Consider the following 13,989-nt stretch of genomic DNA (forward strand, 5'->3'; position numbering starts at 1 on the left):
TCTTTCCAGACAAGCGAATGTAGTATGGGGAAGAACGCACAAGTACCAGATCATCTTATGTATAAGGACTACATTGTTTAGGTTAATCCCCGCTTCCCCCCAAGACGATGCACGTGCCAGTAATGAAACAGAGTTGCACAAATCGCAATTTGCACAGCCATAATTCAATCTAAGGGTCAACAAGCTCAATTTGACAGTGAGATGAGTAACGCGGCAGAGAATGTGCCATCGCGGGCATGGAATAAGGTAATGAAAACATGGCTACCGGCATGTTTCCCGTATTGGGTGGGGCAGGAAGTAGGCAAGGGTTCAGCCTCTTTGCAGAGAAAAATCAGATGAGATTTGATCATTCAGATATCTATTGAGAGCTTCTACCTTAATTGAATAAAAAATCAATCAAAAATGAATTTTATACAATCAAAAAAAAAAAAAAATATCAATCAATTATTAGTTTCTTATTGTTTAGAGAATATTTTGAAATTCAACCTTATATAATATTGAAGGGGAATGATCGATTTATAAAACATGTTATAGAACGGTCGAATACCGCCTGTTTTATCCTGTGAATACCTAGGGGTGTTTCATCTTGAGTCTAGCGTCGCAGAACTTTATGGAGCGCATACAAAGATCCCGCTTGATGGAGAGCAGTGACACTCCGCCAAGAAACCTTCAATAGTTAATTGGGACAACATACTTGACTTTAAGCTTCAAATACAGGCTTGGCATCTGATGATCTATTTCGGGGCTCATAGGGTGAAGACTCCACCGGCCGGAAAAAAAACTCCGGTGGAAAATTGTAATGCTCTGTAGATGACTTCGGGAAAGCATTATGGGCAGTGCTAAGACAAGCGAAAATTCTCCTTTTCGAGTCTGATCACCTTCAAAGACATTCGAACGTTTGACCACTCGTTACTGGTCTATTATTGTACTGAAGTCACGTTCACGACCAAATCTGTGGTTTTATTAAACACGAAAGATTCAAACATCCACCTCATAGACGTTGGTAATTCAAGACCCAAAGCAATATTTGTCTCGGGCGGCTCTATTATCTGCCCCATGGAAAGCACGCCATCCTGTTCCTCGCTTGCATTGAAGATGAAGACGAGGTAAGCCTCAGCGATCCATTGTAACCTCGTGAGGCAGCAAAGAAACCAGCATTTGCTCAATTCCCATATACTTGCACTCAAGCATAGAGTGATTGAAATCTTATGTCTGGATCAACACTTGCTACATCGATAAGAGAATCAGCACGGAACTCACTGAGGCTATCAATTAGATGTACATATGGCATGAGTCAGAGGCTATATGTTATGCTTTCTTGTCGACTTGCTTGACGATTGTCCAAGATTGGTCGAAACCCACACACACAAGGCCGTCGCTGTTTGGTATGGGCACTACGCTTTACATGGTACCGAACCGTTACATTCACCCTGAGTGATCCCAGAAAACCTCGTAGATCCATTCCCATCCCATCCCTTCAAACCTATTCATCTCCCATGAAGCCCGGAATCTACTAACGCCCACGCAATTGGTAAAGACCATGAACTCAACTATGAGCTTCTTCTCGCCAAGTTCCATCATCCCCCAGATATGAGAAAATGCATGTTTGCATGTCCTTGCAACTGCAACCACTTACAAGTATATCAAAAGCGTCAACAGAGAGGTATAATCCAGAAAGCAGTGAGATATCAAGGAAAAAACCATTACGCACAAGCAGATCGACACGCCTAGTCAACACCAACCAGAGCGTGAAAGATTCCGGCATGTAGAAAAGAGCAACAACAAATGTCCTCATACATACAAGAGAAAAACAACATCGCCAAAACATGCAATCCACACGTCGTCCTCGAGATCTCGTAGACGATGGTATTGATTGACAATGACACATCTCTTAGCAGAAGAACTACGACATCTACTCAGACATCATGGTTCATTCAGACACACCAGTGGGTGCATGGATTGATGGGAGACTTCCCACGTATTGAAATTTATAACAAATTTATTCTTGATTGTTTGATCTCGGAACTTATGATGTAATTGTATCATCTTAAATAAATGCTCGTAAGGATTCCCAAAACATACAAGTTGATATATCAAGAGGTATTTTTAAGTTCATTTTTGCAGTGTCCCATCAGTCTGTACACCCACTGGTGGCACAACCCAATCTGTCGGGACATTGATCATGTGATCCAAGAGGGCACTGTATTAGCTAGCGTCGCGCTAGCGCTTCCCTATATTTAGTACTAGCTTCCCATAGATAATAATGATCAAGAACAATACAACCACCATAGAACTAAGTACTTACACTTATCAACCAAGTTGATACCAACACAATCTCATCCCAAGAGCCCAACCTCATCCCATCCCCTCAAAAGCCCAACTCCCAAAACCCCCCAAGAAACCCCCAAGCCACAAACCCACAACAACCAACCAAGCCACCGACGCGAGCAAACACAAAACACACCAAACAGATCCGACTAGCGTCCGCTCCTCACCCCAAAAATAACAACCCCGATACCAACATGTCGATTCGAAACGCAGCAAAAACAATGAAGAATAAGAATTTACAAACGATTTGGTGAATCATATAGTGAGGAACGCTTTCTCTGAAACTGCCCACATGTGCTATTCTCGCCCGAGGGACCCGGACCAGGAACAGGACGAGCTGGACAGATATAAGAAAGTGTGATGAGATTAAAGCCGAGTTTTTTCACGAACATAGAACTTTTGTATCGCACGTGGATATCAAGTGAATCGGCTAAATTTGAATATGAACTGAGCCGACGTTTGTGCAGTGAAGTAACAAGTTGCAGTGTTGGAAAGTTACAACATGGGAGCCAGCTGCTGCTGTTACCCTCGCCAAACTTGGATTCTGATAATCCTGAGTTGGAATTGAGAAGGTCTCAGGAGAATAAAAGAAAAACTCCCTTTGAAAACTTTTTCCTTACTAAATTGAATTATGACTAGTCATCATCATTCAACCGTTAGAATCATATTCGGTCACAATGAAAACCTTTTCAGGGCTTACATCCCATACTTCATAATAGTTTAAACGAACGGTATTATAACTCCGTACTCTATCTCCGCTTGTGTATCGTATAAACTGTATGTTGGTGGCGTTGAGATTATGATAGTAGAACATTGAGCGAGCTTTCTCATTCCAACATGTGGATTAATGGACCCTAGATGATCTATCGAATATGTTTCTCCTGCTCTATTTGTACATACTTATGTGTTGCATCTTGCGAGATCGATATCGCTATATCAAGAGGATATTTAACGAGTTTTTTGAATTTCAGTTGATTGAGGTCTTGTGATTGATCGTAACATGAAGACATGAGATAAGAGGAATTGCAAAGTAAAGTATTACTCATGGAATAATAGGCCAACTTTGAATTAGGCGACGTTGTTATCTTTGAACGAGAAAAGTAGACACTTTTGAAAATATATAAAATATTCCCAATTGGCAGAGGTAAGGAGACGAAAGAGAAAATTAAATGAGACTGAACACTAATTCAAGTCACATTAACATTCAATGAGAATAAACTAGTCTCCTTTCTATTTGAAGATAAAATGAAGATGAAATGAAGGTGAAATGAAGATGAAATGAAGATGAATGACGCTCCGCTGGCCCTCCGGGGGCCACTGCCGTGGAGGCAGACTATATACAAATCGATCAAAAACAAAAGACAAGAGAGTATCTTACTCTATCCCCGGATCTTCATTCTACCTTCTGATTACCTCCCCATTCTGCTGTCTCTCCTGTGTTAAAAAGAAGAAGAACAACAACAATAACAAAAGAATCCACCCACTGCTTCTCCAAACCCTTCTCCAAACAGAAAAACTCCCCTCGCTCCCCCAACCAAGAGAGAGAGATAGACTACAACCCATATTCAATGCGACCTTTCAACAAATCCCCATCATCATCTAAATCCACATCTATCTATCTATCCAAGAACCCATTTCCCCTCTCAAAACACAACACGCACTCCCATCTCCGTCCCGTTCTTATCACGTGACTCTTAATTTTCATTTTTATTTTCATCCTCAACCTCACCCACATTCATTTCCATGCATCCGCACCTAAAAATAACCGCCGGCCATTCATCAACCCTAATCCAACCCAGCAATCCAATCCAATCCAATCCAATCCATTCCATTCCATTCCCAAGCACTTACTCACCTACCCAGTACATCTCCAGCCATCCCCCCCCACCACCACCACAGAATCTCTCCTCCCAAAATATACATGAAACCTTGTTCATTCACTCATTCAATCTTCCATTCGCATTCGCATTGATACTACCTAGGTAGGTATATATCTAGCCAGAAATTTTCATTTTCATTTTCATTTGCTTCAGCTTCAGCTTCACTTCGTAGAAAAGTACTTATTAAGAAAGGATAAAAGAAAGAGTAAAGAACTCTCAACCCGTGTGCTTGTTTCGAGCTTGTGAGTAGGTGAGAGAGAGTTTCGGTTTTGTTGTTGGTTGGTCGGTCGTTTGATGGGTTGATGGGTTGGAGTGTGTAGCAGAGTAGATTGGATTGGATTGGATTGGATTGGATTGGATTGGATTGGATTGGATTGGATTGGATTGGATTGGATTGGATTGGATTGGATTGGATTGGATTGGATTGGATTGGATTGGATTGGATTGGATTGGATTGGATTGGATTGGATTGGATTGGATTGGATTGAATTGAATTGGATTGGATTGAATTGGATTGGATTGAATGGGATTGAATGGGATTGAATTGACTTAGATATCCCACATTCAACTGTACGATACGATAACAAGAAATAGAAATAGAAATAGAAATAGAAATAACACAACAAATAAATAAATAAAAACCCTCTCATCTTACCTCTTGATGCTTACCTCTTACCTCTCACCTCTCACCTCTCACCTCTCACCTCTCACCTCTCACCTCTCACCTCTCACCTCTCACCTCTCACCCAATCTCCATACCTACCGGTACAAGCCTACCTCATATACGCATTGAAGAAACACAGAGAGAGAGGGATTAAGAGTTTGAGGATTGTTTGATCGACGACTCCTCGTAATTTAGGGGAGAGTACAAAGTACAAAGTACCACCATACTAACGCTTGGGGAATATCATTATCATTATCATTAGGTATCATTGGTGTGCTCGTACTCGGGGTGATTTGTCATGTGATGGGGTTGTGAGTAAGTAAGTATACTCTCAGAGTAATTATGTGTGTGATGATTTGATTTTATATTTATATAGATAGGTAGGTAGGTATCTAAATAGAATCTACACATAATTCAAACGATAATTAAATGAGGAATCAATCTATCTATCTCCCGAATGCTGATACTAGCACAATAAGAATGAAATAAATTGCAATTGATTCATCGCAGATACCCTCCCTACCTAGTATACCTATAAAGGTATATATTTATGAGAACTTATACCTTTATAGGTATAAATTGGAATTGGAATTATGAATCGCTCGCTGGTGGGCTTAAGCTTAAGCTCGAGTTTTCGGGGTCCGGGTGTCGGGGAGGGTTATTGGTAGGTAGGTAGGTAGGTAGGTAGGTAGGTAGGTAGGTAGGTAGGTAGGTAGGTAGGTAGGTAGGTATGGGAATTGGATGGAATAGAATATATTGAATAGATGGATAGAATAGAGTAGAGGAGGATAGATAGAATAGGATAGATAGAGTACGATATGAGTTAGATGCTGTGTATTGGACTGGACTGGATTGGATTGGGTCGGAACTTAATGATGATGAATATATCCACGTGTGTATATTTCATCTTGTTTAATTTTGTATAGAGAGAGAGAGAGAGAGAACCTTCAATTTGATAAATCAAGTGATTAAATAGATACTAGGTAATTACTGGTAGATGGAAGGATGATTTTTGAATGACATACCACCTAAGAGGCTGTGCAGCGAGCGAAGATTACGAGTTCTTTTCTACGAGTAGATATTTTGAGGTATTTGTTTTCCTTTGCCTGTAAGGTTACTTGCTTGATAAATTTGATAGACATCACATCGTAGATATGCTTGGTATGCATGGCATTCTTGGTAGGTGCTAGGTGCTAGGTAAAATGGTGGATCTGCCGGTAGATTGGGGAAGAGAATTAGAGGTAGAAATGGATTGGAACGGAATGGGAGGTGGTTTGTTGTTAGTTTGGATATTTTGGATGGGTGTTTTTGGAGAGAAGTGGGATTATGTATCTATGTATGGTGATCGAGTCAATACCTAGGTAGGTAGATAACTTTGATGTGTTTTGTCTAGATAGTATAGAGATAATAAAATAAATTATAGAATAGAATTTAAAATCATTTTTTAAATACCTGTCTACCGGTACCTAGCTACAATATCTAAAACCCAGAGTTGGAGTTGTAAATCGATACTCTGCAAATACTACACGCCTGGCCGGTTGTTCTATAATTATATCAGTTAGATGCATAACTAGGTTGGTGGTTGGTTGGTCTAGAAACCGGTACGGAACTGTACACGGATGTCATGATGCATGAGGCGTTGCATGCGGATGGAGATGTATGTATGGTGATGTGATCATTTGGTTTGGTTGGCTTATGGCAAGTGATGTTTGGCGGTTTGGATGGCGAGGAATGTCAATTCGAGAGGTTGGAGTGTGTAGGAAGTTGGTGTGAGATGGTGTGAAATGGAGATCAGATGAATATTAATACGACGTTGTAGATATTGAAGGCAGAGAGGACTGGATGCTTTTCTTGGATTGGATTGGATTGGATTGGATGGAATATTTAGCTGAGTAAGGTAGGTACTGTATGCTGTATGGAAATCTAGAAACAATGCCAAGATGAACTGAGGGGTGTTTACTCGTAGGGAGATTTATTGAGGTTTGATAGGATTGGAAGAATACGAGAAGAATACCTGAGTAAGTATCGGAGGCGTAGGTACTAGGTGAGGATGAGAAGATGGTTTGATTGGATGAAATAGCATAAAATAAAATGAAATGGGATAATATATATGGATGGATGGATGGATGGATGGATGGATGGGTTCATTTGATTCATTTGAGGTTCTTGGGATTTCAGCTACTTCCTTCCCTAGTAAGAACATGAACATATATATATATATATATATATCCAAGACACACAAGTATGAAAGAAAACCATCGATACACATCTGAATTCAATATCACTCTTCAGCTGTTTGCAGTCTGGAGTAATTTGTTACATATCACACACATCTGAGGGTGGAGGAGTTAGAGAATTGAATCCTGGGTATTATTTGTCCATTTTACTCTACTCGTATGTCCTCCATAGCAGAAGCAAACCTCTAACACATTATCCACGTAATCGTTGAATCAGACTTTCATTCCACATCACATCTCTCATCACATCAACAATGAAATATTGAGCAGCAATTTCATTTTCTGTTTCAATTTCTCCCCATTCACTGCTTAGATCTCTTGATACAGATACTCCATCTGTTTGCTACCCAAGAAGCCCTGGATGGAGGACCCAAATTTCCAATCCATTTTTCCTTCTCCATTCTTTTCTTAGAGATCTCCATGCGCCCAGAGTTTCGTTGCATCTTGCATATCTTTGCCCCTGTTTTTTTATTTTGGGTGATTTTATACATTACTAGGTGCTGGGTACTGCTTCTAGAGCCCTGTTGATGTTAACCCCTGGAATCTGGGATTTTTGGGGTGGATTCTGAGAAAAGATCCCCATATTCCGCGAGGGAGATTGGGTCTAGACAAGGGAGAGTTGGTGAGTGAGTTATTACATAAGTGAGAAGAGAGGGAGAGGGATGGGAAGAAGAGGGAAGAGGAGGGAAGAGGGAAGAGGGAAGAGATGTGAGAAGATCGTAGGTAATTATACGGCAGATGGAAAATAGGAAAGCGGGAAAAGAGATTCCGTATTATACTCTTTGTAATTCTGAAAAGGGATTCGTGTGAAATTATATCCTTTTTTGATATTACGACAAAGTAAACACTATATCGATCTATCCTGTAGATACAATATACACATCCTATTCATAACCAGGAAATACTTTCAATCTATCCTTTCCTATCCGATGCATCCTTCATAACTTCAATCAACCCGGTCGACGAATTCCGAAGTTCAAACACACATAGGTATACGCGCAATATACGACAACAGCATACGATACCTCTCATCTCATCTCAATCTTATAATATCAACTCAGCCACCTCTGATTAATCACTCTCATTACTTTAACTTTGAATGGAAAGAAGGAGGAGAGAATGAGGGGGAGAACGCAGGAGAGAAAGAAGGAGAGAGAGATTGTACGGAATTCACGGATACGGAGTATCTCTTGGGTAGAGTAGAATGAGTGGTTTTCTCTTGGATTAATTGACTCTCCGGTTGAAGGTTAGGAAAGTAAGTATTATAACTGGCATTCAACAGGTAGTCAGTCTGTTGGATCTAACTGGAAACTGGAAACTGGAATGAATGAATGAATGAATCAATGAACAGGAACAATAAATCAAGTAAATACTGTAATAATTGATGATTCTTATAACTAACTATACTTATTCTTATTATTCACAATACCAATACTCATAGTCATACTACACACTCACTCGCATTCTCATTCATACCTACTCCCACTCGTACTCGTACAAACCTACCTATTTTGCTCTTCTGTTGATTCATTCCAATACGAGGTTTCTCTACATTACATTTATGACTTTTTACATTATTACTATCTAGTACACATTTTCCAAGCTCAAAGGCCTACTAACTCAATCCATTGATTGGGTATCAGACCCTTCATTCCTCCCTTTAATAACAATTCTTACTCGTCACCACTTGGGCGTCTCTTACATATTACATATTACCATAAAAAAAACGAGAGAAGAGAGAGGACAGAGAGAAGAGGGAAGAGAGGAAAAGAAAGAAAGAAAGAAAGAAAGAAAGAAAGAAAGAAAGAAAGAAAGAAAGAAAAAAAGAAAAAAAGAAAAAAATATGACAATTCGACCATTCACTTAATTCATACCTAAAACCTTACTAAACCTTGAAACTTTATTATCTTTCACCTCACTCATTCACTACCTTATTACGATTACTACTCTTACTACTCTTACTATTAAGTTACTATTATTATTATTTTATTATCTTACCTCACACTATACTAACTCTCACTACTACCAAAAACTACGCCTCCACCACCTCCATCCTCCTCCACCTCTCCTCTCCTCCATTTCATTTTCCTCTTTTTTTTTAACCTTTTCATCAACCACACCACCACCACCACCACCACCACCACCACCACCACTACTACCACCCACCCACTCCTCAAAATTACCTCTCCTAAATTCACAAATCGACGACCACCAACAGGCCAGGTCATCAACCTAGTCGTCGACCTCCTTTCGTTATTTCTCTCTTCTTCCGACAAACAACTCGTCGTCATTTCTATCTCTTCTCGCAGAGATACCATTTTCCCTCGTTTATCAATAAAAATATCCCTCGTGAGCTGGATCTACGAAATTACTTACGGTCGCTAATCATTCCAAGTCTGTCAATGATTCAATAATAGAATCTTTGTCGGCCTTTTTGGAGTATTGAAGAAAGAAAACAGTGACGAAACCATTCCTCATTCACCCATTACGATATCTACCAACACGATCAATCAATTGAAGTATCCCATCGAAAGAAGGTCATACACAAAGGGGTTGCGATTCAGGAAACATTGAACGAAGGAAACACATTTCATTACGCAGTACACAACTCCTCTTCGCACAATAACAAGGCTTCGGGTGTTACGGAATTCATTCTTCTTACATTAAAGCCTGCAGAGGCTCCTTTTAATATTGCGATTCTTCAATATGCGACCGGCATTCTCATCATCACCATGGGTCTTATTGACTTCATTTCTTACTCTCTTATCTTTCGCATCGGCATCCACTCGATTAATTGAATCCAAGTCCCTGAACGCGTGTCAGGACAACTCGAGCTTCACGGCAACACTGTTCGATGTCGTCTTCACGCCTGGAAATTTAACCTTCACATTCGATGTAGTCGGTGTTTCTTCGATTCAAGGAAACGTTACTTTCGATGTTGAAGTCACGGCTTATGGATATCCCATTTTAAACAGGGTCATCGATCCATGTACTGCTGGAATCTCTGGTCTCTGCCCAATGAGTACTGGTCAAATCGATATTAAATCTAACATTGTTGTCCCTCAATCGACCGTTGATAGTATTCCATCAATCGCATACGGAGTACCGGATTTGGATGCGAATGTTAAAGTTATCATCAATGGAACAGCGAACCCAGATGTGAGTCTGGCATGTGTCGAAGCTCAATTATCCAACGGACAAACCGTCGACCAAAAGGGCGTGGGATGGGCAACGGCTGTTATCGCTGGATTGGCTTTGGTCGCTTCTGCTGTAACATCTGGATTGGGTCATTCAAATACTGCTGCTCACGTAGCATCCAACGCCCTGTCGCTCTTTGGATACTTCCAAGCCCAAGCTATGATCGGACTCACTTCTGTTCCTCTTCCACCTATTGTTCAATCGTGGACTCAAAACTTTGATTGGAGTATGGGTATAATCGAGGTTGACTTCATGCAAAGTATTGCAACCTGGTATCAAAAGTCGACTGGTGGAACTCCAGCCACACTCTTGAACACTTTAACCACTACCTCCGTGCAAGTCGAGAAACGTTCTATGGAAAAGAGATCAGTCGAGCACACCATCAAACTTCTTACTCGAGCACACGAAATCTTGACGAAACGAGCCGATGCCACTACAACAACTGGTTCATATCTTGTCAAAGGTATTAAGAGAGTAGCATTCCGTGCCGGTATTGAATCGACCAATTTATTCTTGACCGGTCTAGCTTTCTTCTGCATTTTCATTGTTTTCACCATTTTATTTGTTGCATTGTTCAAGGGATTCTGTGAACTTGCGGTTAGAATGAAGTGGATGAAGTCTGATAAGTTCCTGGATTTCCGCAATGGATGGTTCACTGTTCTCAAGGGTATCATGTTCCGCATGGTTCTTATTGGATACCCTCAGATGACCATTTTGTGTCTTTGGGAATTCACCCAAAATGATTCGCCCGCCGAGATCGTTTTGGCCATTTTCTTCTTCTTTGGTATGACAGGTACTCTCGCTTGGGCAGCTATGAAAGTTGTTCGAATCGCCAAACGATCAGTCTTGATGCACAAGAATCCAGCTTACATTCTCTATTCTGATCCTTCGGCTCTCAACAAATGGGGGTTCCTTTACGTCCAATTCAGAGCAACGGCTTATTATTTCATCCTTCCAACATTGATTTACATTTTGATCAAGGGAATGTTCATCGCATTTGGACAAAATGCATCTACCGTTCAAGCTATCGCTCTTCTCCTAATTGAAGCAGCGGCTTTAATTGGCGCTAGTGTCATTCGACCATGGATGGACAGAAGTACCAATTCTTTCAACATTGCCATTTGTGCTATCAACTTCTTAAATACTATTTTCCTGTTGGTTTTCACGGATATATTCAATCAACCAGGTATCGTCACTGGTGTTATGGGGGTTGTCTTCTTCATCATTAACGCAGTCTTCTCCTTGGTTCTTCTCATTCTTGTTTTACTCGCGACGATCTACGCTTTTATTCGCAAGAACCCAGATAGTCGTTACTTGCCAATGACTGATGATCGCGCATCATTCATCAAGTCAAACACTGGCTTAACTACCGAGTTGGATGCTTTGGGAGCTACTGCTAGAGGCGATAAAGCTGGATACAAACACAACCTCGATTTGGATGATGACAACGATTCATGGTCCTCGGATTCCATGAGGAACCCAGCAAGCACGCCACTTCCACCTTCTACAGCCGGTACAGGAGCCTACAGAGATACGAATCCATCAGTCAGAGAAGCACCTAATTCACCTATCGATCCTTCCGTTCCACTTTTCCCAGCAACTGGCTCCCGTGGCCCACCACCAAATTATCAAGACGGACGACCAAACAGCAATGCTCCTTTGATGTATGGAAATGATAGATCGAACAACGCATCGCCAGCTCCATATAGAGATAATCAATCGACATCGAATTTGTCGACAGGATATAGATCACAAAACAGTGGTAGTCCTGCACCAGGGGGGCTCAGACAACAGAATCAGAACCAGAGCAATGCTAGGTAAGAGTTTTATATTGAATTCAAGATGTGGACATAAGCTAATTAATATAATAGTCCTTGGCAACGTGGAGCAGGTTATGATCATTAATGAAGGGGCTTCATAAAAAGGCGTTGAGAATTGAAATATATTGGTTGATAGATGGCAGTTGGGAACGTGTTTACACGTAAAACAAACACCATCAAAGAGGAAATCTTATGGGGTTGGAAGGTGTTATTTTGTAATTCAGCTGTTCGATTCGTTTTTTTTTTTTTTTTTTTTTTTTTTTGCATTAAGATCATAAAGTCTTAAGTGACATAGTACTCTTTTCAAGAGTGGATTTTCTTTATCTTTGCCTTGCTTTTTGGTTCAGTCTTGCAATTGGGCTTTTTCTTGTGTTGGGAATGGGACTCGGAGGGAGGTTATTGAATTGGTCTGTTTCATTTGTCCTTGTTGGATGGCGAGGAAGAGGTGATATGGTGGACGAATGGTGGAAATGGGAGAGATGTCGATAAAGGTGTGGATTGCAGTGGTGGATATATGTGAAAGGATAGATGGAGTTGAAGGAATGGATTAACTAAGAGAATAGAGCGGAGGGTGGAGAGGAGGTGAGAGAGGGGAGGGAAGATAGGTGGATGAATGAATAGGTGATGAGAGGATTCCAGATGGGAAGGAGAATAAACAAACCTGTATAAAAGAATCAAATACTCAATACACACACATACAACCAACCAATAATTGTAAGAAGTATGACGATCAGAATGAGAATATGAATAAATTATGTGAATAGACTTCTGTTCTTAATTTTGTGAGGTGTGAAGGGCTGAGGAAGGGGGCGTATATCTATAGAGGAGGAGAGACGAGGGAAAAACTGAGCTTGAGAAAAGATGATGTTTCGATATGTGTGAATAGAATCTCAGGGACATGGCTCGAACTTATCTCAATATTCAGAATCTTTTTGTTAATAAAATGTTTTTAATTAGAATTCTAAATAATATTTTGATTCTTTTTATAATAATATTATGGCTTATTAATAATCAATTTTTTTTTGGTTGATTAGGGATCGGGGGGAATATTTATCTTCTTGAGAGTCTAAAAGCTTTTGATTATGTTTTTAGTAAATAATTCAATTCATTTGATATAAGTACTTCAATAATATATATTATTCTTTCCATTATCATTTATGTCGTAGGTCATAGGCTAGTAGTATAGTATGGAAGCTGGCTCAGGTTAACGACTAAAATGGATTATATAAGCAGTGTGACACGTGATATTAAAGAATCTGTATTGAATAGTTATTGCTCTTATTCTACATTCAAGGGGAAAAGGCCTCTTTTTATGCTTTTTCTTTCTAATTCAGTATTTCCGTTTTTATAAATCTTTTGTAGATCTCTTCCTAATTCGTCCATTCTTTCGAAATAAAGCCCTTTTTCATATTCTTTATTTTATATCCGTTTTCGGATTTATGGCCGTTTTTCGGCTTAATGATCGTTTTCGGATTAATGGTTGCTTTCGTAAGCTTTATAAGCGATGATCATGTGATCTGATTATATAATATGCCTATATTTGATTGAATGCTTATTAAAAAGGTGTATATATTATATTATTTTTAATTAAAACAATAGTTCTATTTAATATATATCATCTTTTTGTATTTTTAATATATATATATTAGCCTCATTAAAACCTTCTTATTTTAAAGGAAAAAGAGTATCAATATCTCATATATATATATATATATATTAGTTTTATTAAAAATCTTATTTATAAAGAAAAAAAGAGTACTAATAAATATATATTTTTATTTTTAATAATAATTATTAAAATTTTGAATCATATCAATGAATCTTGATAATTTGATTCTATCTAATGGTTTAATTAATTCATC

The 13,989-nt window shown here is 39.5% G+C and overlaps 1 protein-coding gene across 1 annotated transcript; it reads left to right on the top strand.

Moving 5' to 3' along the window:
• Positions 1-9,221: 9,221 nt before the first annotated feature.
• On the top strand, positions 9,222-12,386 carry EAE97_004139 (uncharacterized protein). The gene is made up of 2 exons (XM_038874651.1): positions 9,222-12,124; positions 12,179-12,386. Exons 1-2 carry the CDS (start codon positions 9,816-9,818, stop codon positions 12,210-12,212), a joined length of 2,343 nt encoding a protein of 780 aa, XP_038734095.1. The 5' UTR covers positions 9,222-9,815; the 3' UTR covers positions 12,213-12,386.
• The last annotated feature ends 1,603 nt before the right edge of the window (positions 12,387-13,989 follow it).

Source organism: Botrytis byssoidea (genome assembly GCF_014898295.1).
Source record: "Botrytis byssoidea strain MUCL 94 chromosome Unknown BBYS_007, whole genome shotgun sequence".
Taxonomy (NCBI): Eukaryota; Fungi; Ascomycota; class Leotiomycetes; order Helotiales; family Sclerotiniaceae; genus Botrytis; species Botrytis byssoidea.